The sequence below is a fragment of the Odontomachus brunneus genome, unplaced genomic scaffold (assembly GCF_010583005.1).
Source record: "Odontomachus brunneus isolate Ranch 3 - 2012 unplaced genomic scaffold, Obru_v1 Obru_scaffold_162, whole genome shotgun sequence".
In the NCBI taxonomy this organism is placed as follows: Eukaryota; Metazoa; Arthropoda; class Insecta; order Hymenoptera; family Formicidae; genus Odontomachus; species Odontomachus brunneus.
In genome coordinates this window covers 709,669-723,697 of record NW_022639612.1, presented here as the reverse complement: position 1 = coordinate 723,697, position 14,029 = coordinate 709,669, and the positions used below count along the sequence as shown (strand labels likewise).

General features: G+C 36.3%; 2 protein-coding genes across 7 annotated transcripts; one reads left to right on the top strand and one right to left on the bottom strand.

The window, feature by feature from the left end:
* Positions 1–79: 79 nt before the first annotated feature.
* Positions 80–4,341, top strand: LOC116850958 (NCK-interacting protein with SH3 domain). Of its 4 annotated transcripts, XM_032829845.1 has the most exons (10): positions 80–543; positions 644–828; positions 897–1,817; positions 2,046–2,248; positions 2,331–2,434; positions 2,531–2,618; positions 2,745–2,749; positions 2,815–2,987; positions 3,086–3,183; positions 3,290–4,341. In XM_032829845.1, the coding sequence occupies exons 1-10, from the start codon at positions 507–509 to the stop codon at positions 3,378–3,380; spliced, it is 1,905 nt and encodes a 634-aa protein (XP_032685736.1). In that variant the 5' UTR covers positions 80–506; the 3' UTR covers positions 3,381–4,341. The 4 variants fall into 4 exon arrangements, with proteins under 4 accessions (XP_032685736.1, XP_032685737.1, XP_032685734.1 ...); XM_032829846.1 differs by having other exon boundaries at positions 2,531–2,749; positions 2,815–2,979; XM_032829843.1 differs by having other exon boundaries at positions 184–543; positions 2,531–2,749.
* Positions 4,342–4,774: 433 nt separating this feature from the next.
* Positions 4,775–11,683, bottom strand: LOC116850961 (troponin C, isoallergen Bla g 6.0301). Of its 3 annotated transcripts, none has more exons than XM_032829850.1 (7): positions 11,560–11,683; positions 11,436–11,487; positions 9,805–9,835; positions 7,616–7,759; positions 6,997–7,116; positions 5,727–5,858; positions 4,775–5,129 (listed from the first exon to the last, which is right to left on the bottom strand). In XM_032829850.1, the coding sequence occupies exons 2-7, from the start codon at positions 11,457–11,459 to the stop codon at positions 5,101–5,103; spliced, it is 480 nt and encodes a 159-aa protein (XP_032685741.1). In that variant the 5' UTR covers positions 11,460–11,487; positions 11,560–11,683; the 3' UTR covers positions 4,775–5,100. The 3 variants fall into 3 exon arrangements, with proteins under 3 accessions (XP_032685741.1, XP_032685743.1, XP_032685742.1); XM_032829852.1 differs by having other exon boundaries at positions 11,457–11,487; positions 11,560–11,669; XM_032829851.1 differs by having other exon boundaries at positions 11,457–11,663.
* Between the last annotated feature and the right edge of the window lie 2,346 nt (positions 11,684–14,029).

Below are 14,029 nucleotides of genomic sequence, written 5' to 3'. Positions count from 1 at the left end.
TATGATTTATTAAGCAAATATAATTTTTGAGTTTTGTTTACTCATTCCTCCCTGCAATTGTCTTGTAACTTAATGCAAATGTTATAAGTAATTATTACAAAATGTGTGTGTATGTGTGTGTTTGTAAAAGTAAAGATAATAAAAGGTAGTAGTAGGCCAAGAGAGATGATGCATTGCGATCGATAATTCCTACGAATTTGTAACGTGAGCGAGTGAATGGGTGAATGGGTGTAATGGTTCGATTCGTGCCACTCTCGGCGTCGTGCTAAGCGCGATCTATATGCGATAGAGCGACATAGTGATAGTGATATAGATAGAGACGTATGGAGACGTAGAGATACGGTCCAGTCGGAGCAAAAAGTGCGACTGCGGTTAGTAGAAAAAAGTAAGTAGGAGGAAAATAAGATGCCTGGACATAAATGAAAGTAAGTAAGCAGTTCTCCGGCGTTCCAGTTTTCAACTGGGCGTTGTCCCCGTGAAATAGTTGCATTTCACTCTCGTTCCCAATGATGGACGATAATTGTGCAAGGTTAAGTGAGTACGGTGCGTATATATTTACATTCTAACAAGTTGTCGACATTACGCCCCCGAGATATTTTTTTCAATCAACTTGTCTTCTTATTTTGCATATGTATAACTGCAGACAGCTATGAGATGGTTAAAGCTTTGTACGACTTCAAGGCCACATTTGCCAAGACCCTTAGCTTTCGGGAGGGTGAATATTTTATTTTACTGCAGCGTAATATCAAGCAGAAAAATTGGTGGCAAGTTGTTAATAGAGGCGGCCATCTGGGCTACATACCATCTAATTATGTCACCGCTGTAAAAGTATGTTAAATTTCTTCAAGTAATATGTGCACAAATGTTATATTGCGCTACTAATTTGTTATCAATAGTTTATATTGATTGTCGATTACCAGGTACAATCTCAATTCATGATTGACTTTTTGGAAGACTGTATAATAACTCTGGAGACAGAACTTAGCAAACATAGTGACTCGCTGCACACAGACAAGCAAGAGCTTCTGGCAAAGTTAGTAGAAAGGAAAAGACAGGTTGAATTAAATAGAAAACCTAAAAAGCAAGCGCCTAAACCACCGCCAGATGTGGAAGATAGCATTACAGCCAAAGAAACACAATCAACTGTTGCCTGTGACAGTACAGAGACAGATATTGGACTAGCACCAAGTAACACTTCTTATGCAACAGCGCAAACTACCTTTCACACTGATGCCAATGTAGATGTCATTCAAACAATTGCACAGTGTCAACGATCGAGTGGAAATGAACGACGCTTACAAACATTTCCACGTCAATCATCTTCTGACACTGTGCAGAAAATTCAGCCACAGATCACGGAAGTACGTAAGAGTTCTTCCCAAGGCAGCATAAAAAATGTGCGCGGTGGCTCGCCGGCAAAGAGCAACTCGCCTGCCAAGAGCGGCTCACCGGCTAAGAACAACTTGTCGTTACAAGCCATCAATTCACGAACTGCATACCAGCTGCTCGATCAAGTACGCAAAAATACTCAACTCAGTCATGAAATGTCAAAGGTAGCAGTTACAGTCGTAGTATCTGGCCTGCGGCAGTTGCTACCAGAAACTGTAAGTCACTATTTCGATGCTTTGCTGCATCAGCTACAAACACCACTGACTGTATCAAAGATGAGTATAGAAGAAACTTACGATGCTAATAGGTTGAAAATAATTTTCACCGAGTTGACATCGTGTAAAGAAGATTCACAGCAAAGAAGTTGGATGCTTTATGAGGATGAATCTATCATCGTAGAATATATCAAAGAGTTGACTGAAATATTGGTACATAGTTTGTGTTTTGCAAGAGGCGATTCCGTCGTTTTTTTTCGTAGATTCGCATTTACATAAGATATTGAATATCGCATTGTATCTTATAATATCATACTTTGTTTCTAATTTGCTTCAAATTATGATTTTTAACCCAGGAAAAAGAAATATAAATGCGGATCTACACTTGATATCATTGTTAAGCAATTAATATTCATTTGTATCTTCTTTTTTTTTACAAAGACAAACGCTGACGCAAACGTGTCGAGATACGTTTTAAGACAAGATCGATACAACGGAGTAACGATATTGATACAATATTATCAAATGGAAACGAGATGGACCATTAGACAATTGTTGTTGCAATCGTTTGGTGTTATGTGCAGTTTAGATCCAGTGGTTCTAACTATAATGTTAAATAGCATTTTACCAATGGAATTAGCAAGGTAGTGCGAGAGAGATAGATTATTTGCGCATTTAATAATAAGATATATTAGATAATTAATCTTTTTATCATTGCATCTGCAGAGATATGAAAAGTAATCCCAGAAATGTACTGAGATTAAATTACTCATCTTTACTACTCACAATGATCTTCTCGATGGGTGAGCCCATGCCAGTTACGCATTTAGGTAAGTGAAAGATGATACATTTAAAGCAATGTTATAATTGAGAATAGACGATTAAAATGCTTGTATGTGTGTGTTTTTTTGTGAATTTCATTGTAGAACAACTTGGTCCAGACTTCATATCATTCCTTTTGGACCTAATAGAAACACCACCTGATACAGATTTAGAGGATCAAATTCCAGACCTGTTCGTAAATTTAATATTATCCTACAATCTGCAATTTACAACCTCTGAAAATATAGTTCTAAATGCCTTACGAGAACGGACTGTGGCCAAAACTTTCACTGAAAAAATTTTATTCCTTTTTAACAGAGAAGGTAAATTTTATACGAGTAATGTCAGAGCTGATTGTTCGAGCTGACAAACTTTTAACTTACCACAGAGGATCCGGTACGGATATTCGATCACGAGCCACATCCACCGCATTCTGTGTTAAAACTCTTTATCGACCTATTCAGTAACGACGTTGTAGCAAGTCTCTTCTACACCAATGACGTGAAAGTCCTTATTGATATTATACTACGGCAGCTTTTCGACATGTTCCCAGGTGATAAGGTATTGCATTGTGCAGTGATCAATTTTTCAAAACAAACTTATGAAAGTTATATTGACAAAATGTATGTCTAATCGATAACTCTCTAATACAATGGTAGCGTCGACAATACTTAGAGCTCTGTCGTCGAGTTCTACGTACGTCGAGTTATAACGAGCACCGTCATCGATCGGAAGATTTATTAAAATGTTTTACCAGGTAAAATTCAGTTATATTATAATTATACTACACACTTATTATATACTAATATATCCTTTATGTGAACGTTCTCGTTATATGAACGTATCTTGTATTTCTACCCTAGGATATTCTGTGAGGAAACAGCAGAAAGTCAAGAGGATCAACAAGTAGTACGTGAAATTAGCAACGAATTTCCACATTTGTTCCAAATGTGACATTTAATTTCATCCTCTGATCAAGATTTGGAAGAGGATGATCTGCAAACTCTCGTCTAAGCAAATCTTTAAAATTTGTTTAAGGTAAAAAAGAATCAAATTTGCGACGAATTTTATTAAACTTCATGACTTGTTCCTTATCTGTCTTCTATTATATTCAGTAAAAGATATAATAGTAAAATGCACATTGTTCGCAGAATATTTAATGATATAAAATATTTTATGACTGCCATAAAAATATTTCCATTTAGTTGGTGCTACATCACTTGTAGATAGGGAAAATTGTAATTGTTTAATCTAAAAATAAGTCCTTTCCACTCTTATCGTGAGGACCACTAATATCTAAAAACATTCCAACACTTTAATAGCTAAAATTATATATCTTTAATAGGGTAATTAATCATTCTGCAATAGATAATTGAATGGGGTAATTTATATATAGAGATCATATTGAAATGAAATTTCATATGAACATATAGAACTGAATATGCGCATCTCTGTGTGTATTGTTAAAGAATGGGGAAACTAATTAAAATTATAATATTATTTCTCCATAGTCTAGTCCGCATATCTATGTATGTCAGAAAGATATTCTAAGTCATAGAAATTAAATTTTAGCTTGTACATTACTTTTCAGAGAGATATAAATACTTTTATTAGCTAGACTACTCTTTGACTAAATAAACAATGCTGTTATTTTGCGAATGGCTCCATCATACATCTTTATATAAAAAGTAAAATATTAGATAAAAATTCTTACAGGAATTTGTAAGACTTATTAGGTGCCACTGCAATCAGTAAACTTGCTAGTCTATGATTAGTGACTATATTTTTTGAAACATGTTATTCTACGTTATGTTTGCAACTACTAATATGTCAATTATAAAGGAATCTCAAGTTTATTGTGATTATAATCGAACGTTGAATAAATAAAAAAGTTTAGCTCATAACTAACACAGAATATTATATATATTATTCTCTTTTTCTCCATTATTAAATATTCTAAATCTAATTGAATATTCACATATAAGTAGGTAAATTTATGTGTAAAAATATTAATGTAATAAATATGATAAATCTAATTATCTCTATATTAAAAAGAGAGAAACAGACAAAACTAAATTTACGTTGATTATAATAATAAGATTACTTTGCACGTAATATTTTGTTTATAAAAATAAAAAATATGTGTGTGAAGTATTTTAATTTAAAAAATGGAATATTTTCACATTTAGGAACGAGAAGTAGAAAGAAAATTAAAAAAGAAAAATATATTCGTGTGTGCGCGAAGATTAAGTGCAAAGAATTTGGAAGATGATTAGCTCTACAATACTGATGCATTTTAATTCATTAAAGGAAAATGTTTCAGATTACTAAACAATGCTAGACATAAAGACTTTTATCTTGTTTTATTAATAACAATAAATATACTGTCAATGAAAAAATTCCAAGGCATCATGTAAGTATATGAAACAAAATAAAGCTCGTCCCTACAATAAATATGATGTACGTAGAAAAGCAGAAAATATATTAAATCGGTTTGTTCATAACAGGAATTTGCTTCTAGAGATTGATCGTAACGTAGAAGATATCTCTGTGCGAATAAATTTGTTGTGCACTGATTCCTTTTAAACACGCGAATGATTATCTTCAAGGCATAACGTTGCACGCGCACGAATGTCTTTGGATCCGGAAGCAGTTCACCTTTCACGCTAAATAATTATTCTCCGGTCATCATCTCCATGAATTCTAGAAAAGAGAAAAATACGATATGAGTTTGTACAAAAGAGAATAACATTCTTTTGTTAAATTTTTTAATCGCACTCCTATGATAATTTTACACATCATGTTTGTTGTTATTTTCAACCAGAAGCAGACTAGAAATTTATATATTGAATTGTATCGCTGCACTGTGAGTTTTGTTGTAAAAATTACCAAAATTATTTTAGTTTAACCGTCTATAAGAAATAACAAAATTGCCTAATGTCCTAATATTTATGAGTATCACGTGTGAAACTCGTAAGGAATCGGAACGGACGCGCGATCTTGATAAATCGGTGCGATTTGTTAAGTAAGAATATTAAAATAGACAGTAGTGCGGGATCAGTGGCATTCTTGATCTGCCAACTCGCCGGTGTATAAATAAACCGCTCGATTTTTTCTCGTTCAGTTTGCATCAGGTGAATTTAAATAGTGAAATAAAAGAAAATAAAAGAACATGATTGCATCACATCGATTATAGAGTCAGATAAAGTATGTGTCTCTCTCTTTGTCGGCTAAATTATAATACTTTCAATGTGCCTCTTCTCGAGAAGAGAAGAGAGAGGGAAAACGCTGGAAACGTACCGTCGAAGTCGACTGTACCGGAGCCGTCGGAATCGATCTCCTCGATCATCATATCCAACTCCTCGTTCGTCAATTGATCGTCCAACTCTCTCAAGATTTCACGTAAGCACGTCGTTGGGATGTAGCCATTACCTATTAGAGCAGAATTTATCGAGCTATTGACCTTGTTTGCAAATTCGCAACTATCCACGAGAATTTCCGATGCGACGCGATATTGAGCCGTCTCAGTAATTACACACCTAGGAAGTTATTTTGACACGTAATACTCACTTATTCCTCTCGCTCGGACATAAATAATAATTGCAAAATTTATCCGTTTGACGTTACGCGACTGGTATTATTTATCTTCGCGGTGCCAGCGGTGTTAAAATACATATGATACACCCTCGACATAATCGTAATTCATGAAAGATGTGTTACGACATTCTTGGCTTTCGGCCGCCACGTGAGGTTACTCTTGGGAATCTCCGCGTAGCCGGCTTATTTTTATGTGCACGTATAACGAACTAATGCGAACTTAATACGTTTGTTTATAAATGTATCCCGAGCTTTCCTTGTCGCATGTGTCACGCTTGTCATATTTTTCCTCAGCGAAACCGACGTTACATTCGCTTAACAAAACAACTATCTATATCCGTAGCCCACTTAATAATCATCTACACAGTATAAAAGTCAATGTTATTATTACTAAAATGTTGTCATAATATTCCAATAAATTAAACTTCCTTGCATGGGAATACAATATTGTAATTTTCTCTGTCGGAAAGCAACACGTTAATATCACTTAGCTTAAGGTAATAAGGTAGTTATGTTTTGATAAATATCGAAATGATTAATTTAACCACAAGGCAACCTAAGATTAACCAAGAAAACCTTGTACATTCAGCTTAAGGCTTATTAAAAATCCCGGAAAATAACATTTTAAGATCATGATAACATCGCTACCATGTTTAGTAAAATAATTGAAAGTTTCTTAAGTTTAATTCGGTATAATATTGTTGCTGCGTAAGCAAACATGAAGAAGAGCAAAAATGAAACTTTCCGCTGTAAAAGAGATTAATTATTGATGGGTCGCAACGAAACTTGAGAAGCATTATTTATGCCTATGCATATCACTGTACTTGCTATAAATTAATTAATTTGGGTGGAAATAGTCACGATTATTAAGACAACAAGTGATTGTCAATTGTATATTAGCTAGTTAAATCCTGTACTGTATGAGTCGATTAAAAAGTCTTTCTTCCTTCGACAAACCGTTCGCAAGTCTTACCTTCCTTGTCATAGAGCCTGAAAGCTTCCCGAAGTTCCTTTTCCAAAGCTTCCGCATCCTCCTCAACGATGAATTTCGCTGCCAGTGTGATGAACTCCTCAAACTCAAGCCGCCCAGATTCTATAAGCGAAGAATTGTGTAAAAGCCGGCGAAACTCTCTCTTCAGTGAATTCTATAAATAGTCTTTCCTGATGCGTATTACGGTAAATTAAATTGTCCGACATTCGACAACAACTCGTCGAGACCGATCGCATATAATGTCTGTAAACACTTTAGAAATAGATTGGTAAACAAGTCATTGTTACAAAGTCATTAATTTTCTTTAAATAAACTCAATAATATGTTTTGCCACATTTGTCTATTGGTTACAATCGCGAAAAGAAAAAGTCGTATACTTATTCGCATATTCGTTGTTGCGACATTTCCGCACTTGAAACATTACATGTACAGGAGAATTTATGTAAAAAATTCCTAGAAAAATTTATAGTTCTACATAGAGTTCATGAAAAACACAAATTTGTAAATGTAAAAATATATAATAAATAATAAATAATAATTATATAAATTACATGATATGGTACAGTATTCGGTGTATTAATTAATTATAATACTCTCTTACTATCGGCATCAACTTCATCGATGAGTTCATCCAGAATTTTCTTGTTGAATGGTTGACCCATTAATCGAAGGATATCAGCCACCATGTCGGTGGGAATGCTGCCGCTCTTATTACTGTCGAAGCTGTCGAAAGCTTTGCGCAAAACTGCAAGAAATGAATTCTGTTTACTTGTAGTCAAAGTACGTCTTATAAGTGTGCCTTATTTGGGGAATACAAACGCGAGCGAGTTTATCGTTTCTCTTTGTACGCGTGAAAATCGCAATTCTGCCCGAAATCAGATTTTTGCCGGAAGATATGGTGAGATAGTGTGAAAAAAACGAACTATATCCTCTCTTTTGAAACGAGTTTCGCTAACAATAAGTCGACCGGCTAAAGACATTCGCGTCGAGATGATACAAATTTAGACTGAATGTTAACGCCCTACCGTTAGCACGAGGTGACTGGCGCTGAGCTCATTTGGCTCGACAAGACAAATTAACTTTTAATCAGCGTGTTGTATGTAACACCATTAGATCTAGCATGTTTCTAGCAAGCTTTGAAAAATTTCTTAATTTTCTCCCTATATATTTCACTTCTCGCGCTTTATATTAATTAAGACTCAGACAGACATGTTCCTTCTTGCTACAAATAAAAGATATTTGACACAGCCTCTTACAAATAAATTTCGATTTGGAAGAGCCAATGTTCATATATAATGCTACGGTTACAAAGTATATTTCTAAATACTCTGTAGAGAAAACAGAATACTATCATAGGATTCGTGCTTCGTTAAACCTTATAAGACCCGATTGAACTTTAACCCTTTGCACTCGGATGTCCCTTCAAAGGGGACATTTTAAACGTAGTAAAGATATCTCCGAGTGCAAAGGGTTAATTATACTTAACTCCGATTTAGCGTATAATTCGAAATTTCAGAGAATTTTGAGCAAGAAATACCGGTATTCTATCACAAGTTTCTTCTGGCTTTAATTTTCTTTACTTATTAATATAATTCTGGTCTATGAAATTACTCGGCTGTGGGCCAAATTATTTCGCACGATGCACCGAAATCGCGCAAATTTAATCGCGTACGTAATACGCGTATTAATAAAATATAGACAGATTCCGGGAAAATGTACCGCGTGACCGCTATCTTATTCGGTCATTAATATTGCAGATTTAAGGTACCTTAAACGCGAAACCAACTACAATTTTAATTTCGATTGAGATCAATCGGAAAATCTACACTCTCGATTGTATTTCTGGTAGCTGTAAGAATCGCATAGTTCAAGTTATATTCGTATCGCAGAGCACTCGAGTTACTCTCTACTGCGTTGCGGAGAAGATTGATTCACGAGTCTCGTTCCAGGCGTCCGTTTTAAAATCTCGCAGAACCCCGGCGACGACGGCGGCCGCTCGCAAACAGCTGGAATCACGCGCCGCCACGAAATTATGAGCGCCTATTTTTCGGGCTTCTCGCTGGAGAGAGCGAAACGGTTCCTCTTTCTTCCTCTCTCTTTCCCCTTTTCTCTTTCTCTTTTCTACGCATTTCTCTCCTCTATTTTTATCATTCCGATATATTCGTAGAATCGATCGTCGCAGCGCAAGGTACAGAGCCGTTCTCGTCGTTCTCTTCGCCGAGGCAGACACGGGTAGCTATACATAGACTAACACTCTCGGCACAGCTGCCTTCGATCGAATTAAAACGTAAATAAACTTGGGTAAAGACGGTGAAAGCAATGAAAATTTATCCGGACTGCGATGCGATCGGCGTACGCCTATACGCTTCGATGTAAAGGATTTCTACTTTTAGTCTTCCGGTAACTGTGTGTGTCTTAACAAACTCTATTCTCTGCTACTTCTCACGACGTTTTTCTAACGGCGACTTTGCCACAATCCTGCCTTCATCAGTTTTATTCTCGCACTTTCGTATCGACATATTTATGCTGTTATTTTCTTTTCTTACGAATTGCTTGCCTCCAATCGAATACGTATGGATTAATTTTGTAGTCTCTCGCGGTGTTATATGAAAAAATCGTACTAAATAATTATTCGACAAAATTGTTGCGATAGAATTATTTTGCATAGGAGATAATCAATAATATTTCTTAGTCTCGCTATAATTCTAATCGATGTTACGTTCGGGATCGGACTTATAACGATTTTGTTAGGAATTGTTGAGTTTTTATAAATAACTGAAAGTTACATACTGGCAATTTGTTCCGCCGGCAGCTCGTCGGCCTGTAAACATCATAAATAACAATAATAAAGATGTAAATCGTTGTTATCTTCAGCAAGTATGTACATATAATTTATGTTTCGTTTATATATGTTTACATATTTCTCAATGTTCATTTATTACAGTCAATATTATGTACAAATGGTTAAAGAATTTGAGAAAAAATTCGTCCAATTAAGGCAAAAGTGTAAATTCTCAAATAGGCGTCTAATCTTGGGCATTCTTATTGCTTTGGTTTCTAGGTACGAATATTTAAACTTTCAACATAGAATATATGTATATACTCAATATACGTATATATTTTTCTTATATTAAAAATTTAAATTTGTATTAATTAATATTCGTATTTAAAGACCAAAACAGTAAGAACATCCATCAAATACATATCTGAGTATTGATACTTTTATCTTAAGAATTGGTGTAGTTATGTTCGAGAAAGAATGCTCGTGCTTTGCTAAAATTCGCCCGCAACAGCTTCAACTTTCGAATCGTCCAGTTTATTTGTTCTCCGTGAATAAAATCGCACAGGAATCCGATTAATTAATATTTTGTCACAATAAAAATAATCCAGATATGTGTATAGCAAAGTTAGTTACATTCGTTCAAATTTGGAGCAGATTCCGCGCGCATGCAATTTCGAGTGCGTTACATCTAAGATGAGGTAATTGGGACTGTGTGGTAACGAAATGGTCATCTGATTAAGTATCGGCTCCAAGAGACCGGCAACGAGTCGGAAATTTTGACGATTTCGCTATAACTTAAGATTTTCTTCTCTCAATCATTGAGCCGTTCTCAGTCTCTAAGAGGACCCTAAGAGGTTCCTAAGAAGTCCCTAAGAAGTCCCAATTACTCCATTCGGTTTTACCGACGACAATTCATGAGTTAAAGTGGTCTTCTTCGAACCGCCGCTTTAAACGATCCGTCGTTGGCATTGTGCAACGTAGCGATCGCGAAGGAGACCGATCGATCGATAGATTGTCTCACATAACATTGCGTCACACGGATATTTGCGAACAGACAAAAGTACACCTTACTCTCGACGACGTCTTTAAAGAGGCGGTCGAATCTTTCCTTTCTATATTCATTTTATAAAATTCGCCGTCTAAGAAACAGTCACGTTTTTCCAGAATCTCTCATCATCCATCGTCGTAGCACCAAAATAACTCTCTCCACCGGAAGTCGGTTGTTCCAACGAAATTAATGAGATCGCGCGCTCGCTCTGGCGAAAATCCGAGCGCGATCATCGATTCTCGGGGCACTTGCACCGCGCCAATGCGATATGCGATGTTAATCGTTATTGAATCATGATGCATAAAAAATAAAACAAAAAGGAAACACAAACGAGCCTTAGAACAAATTAGAGAAGATAGATACGAGAACGACGGTTAAACTACATATGCAGATAATCTTATGCTTTCTTTACGTTAGCCGAGGAAAAAGAGAAAGAGAGAGTGTGTAAGATACAGAGAAAATAAGTGAGAGAAAAAGAGAGAGAGAGAGTGTGTGTGTGAGAAATAGACTGAGCACGGTTAAAAAATACAACAAATAGAATACAAGATAGACAGTAGGAAAACGTGTATGTTTACCAGGGCGACGACTTACGATATCATCGATAGAACATACCATGATGGTGGCGCGAGATTTGACTCTGTTTCTAAAAGAGAAATATACTAATTAGAGCACCGCGATATACGGTATACTATTGAACGGCGGAGTGAGCACGAACTTGCGCCTCTCGAAAGCGAGGAAAAAGGCGACTCAAGGCGAGATAAACAGGACTCTCGCGGCAGAGCTTTGCTGCCGATTATGCACTGCCACGAGGACGACGCGGCGCCGCGGTAATATTCGAATGGGACGATATAGCGGTTTGCGTGCTGCTAGCGAACCGCACCCCGCAAGCTCCAGCCAATCGTCAAGGCTCGCCTGTTTAGCGGGCCTTAAAGCTTTCGGGAAGGCGCTTGTTGCGCTATTTCTGGGACAAGCGACGGCTGTACTAGCGACGGTAGCAGCTGTAGAGCCGACGGCTCTTCGTCTCGCGCTCGCCCGCGGGATCTGGTAACGATGGTGAAAGACGCACCCAGCGGATCCCTCTCCCTCTCTTTCTCTCTCTCTCTCTCTCTCTTTCTCTCTCTCTCTCTCTCTCTCTCTGACCATTATTCGAATTAAATTATTTTTAACCCCGGGGATACACGCGCACGGTTTCTTGTTCTCGTTCTCGCAAGCGACGCAAAACCGAAAGCGAGGAGAAGTCATTCGGGGAGATTTTGTTCGTTAATCGAGTTCAGCTACGAAGTAGTTAGAGGTTCAAAAAGAGAAGAAAGCAGCGGGATGCTTGAGGTTCGCCGAGACGGGATTATTGGCTCGGGTAGAAGTTTAGTTAGACGACGGCTTGATATTTCACGTTGCAGATCGAGACGTAGCCGAAGGGGATGTAGAGGAGGAAATCGACTATACAAGACGAGAGCTCGCGGTTGAAAAACAGAAAAGCGCGAGAACATGTATGTTTCCTCATGTGAAGTCTTTAGCAATTTCTTTCTCTAAACTTATAGGATTAGAGGTACTTTAAAGTAGAAGATTTGCATCAAACACATACTACACGTCTACACATGGACATGCGTGTAATATATTAAAAATTAGATTTAATTGAAGTAAACATCTCTGTTCGTTTGTAATGTTTCATATTTGCAGCCAAGAAGCATTAATCTTAAGGAGGTTTAATGCGAAGTTCAACGATCAGAAGAGATTTAAAGTCTAAGGTTTCGTGAAATGTTATCTGTACAAAATTGATAGTTATTATGAGTGAAATCATTCATATAAAGCGAGAGTTTCGGAAATAACTCATAGTTCATAACTCATATTTTCATGACACATAATTATATTTGAAAATGAAAATATGACTACATTTAAATGATTTCTAAAAAAAGGAACCATTTACATTAACATTACACGAGTGTCCTGTGAAACAAAAGTAGAATCGTCTAACACGGCAAATTATTGTTGCGGATATTCGAGACGAGAACGCGCAATATTCTAACGAGTTTTTATTAGATCTCTCATATCGCACGATTACGAGTGTCCCGCGCGAACATAGCGTTATACTGCAGCGGTACGAAAATAGAGAATGAAAATCCCGTGGTTAGAGTAAGCGACAGTAAAACGTCGGAACGTATGGTGCACCGGACAAATCGATGTCAGACTCGCTACTTGGAATCGAGACAAAAATCTTCGTAACAATAGAAGCAAATGCGACTCCGACAATTAGACCAAGGAGTAATTGTCGAGTGTTTAAATTCTCCTTAATGAAGAGCAATTACAACTCGGCGATCCTCTGATCGTCAGAGAAATACGTTGCAAAGTATTAACTAATTAACTAATTAATTAACTAATAAATATTGCTGATTTCGAAAGAAAATAATTTTTATTGTTATTACGAGATACTCATATAGCTATGTCAGTTTAGTAGTTTCTTCCTTATATAAGTTCCAATTGTAGTAACGTCTAATTTTTAATATAATTATATAATTAATAGATAATTTAAATTGTAATTATCTGTCAATTGATATATTGCTGATTTCGCAAAAAGATGATCTTCCCTTCCACACAGGATACTCACGCACTGTCAGTGTAAATGGATTTAAAAAGACAGATAATTTAAATTGTAATTATCTGTCAATTGATATATTGCTGATTTTGTAAAAAAATGATCTTCCCTTCCAGATAGGATACTCACGCACTGTCAGTGTAAATGGATTTAAAAAGAAAACTATAGTTTCTTTTTTATAAATCGCGAATTTTAATTATAGTTACCTCTCATTCTAAATGTGTAATAGTGTCTTATTGAGAAATGATGAATTATACTTATTACTTATGTCGTGAAACGACGATAGCAGACAATTGCAAGTATAACACTTGGATTCATCAAGTACTTTTTACATTTGTCGGATTTGTCGAATATTTAATTCGCTTGAAAGAACAAGCGAGAGAATTTGCGTCGAAGTACGAAAGTACTTCGCAAGAAAAACGCATTTCACCTTCAGCGCAACAGGTTTGCTCGCTTTCACTACATAACACTTGTTTTTTACTGCTACGCGCATGTCTGCAAACGCATTATATTTCTAGTTATCCTAGAAGTTGACAAGTTCCTTTTGCTCTACGATTTCTTTCGAGACACGTATACGTCGCGGTTTCACGCGTCG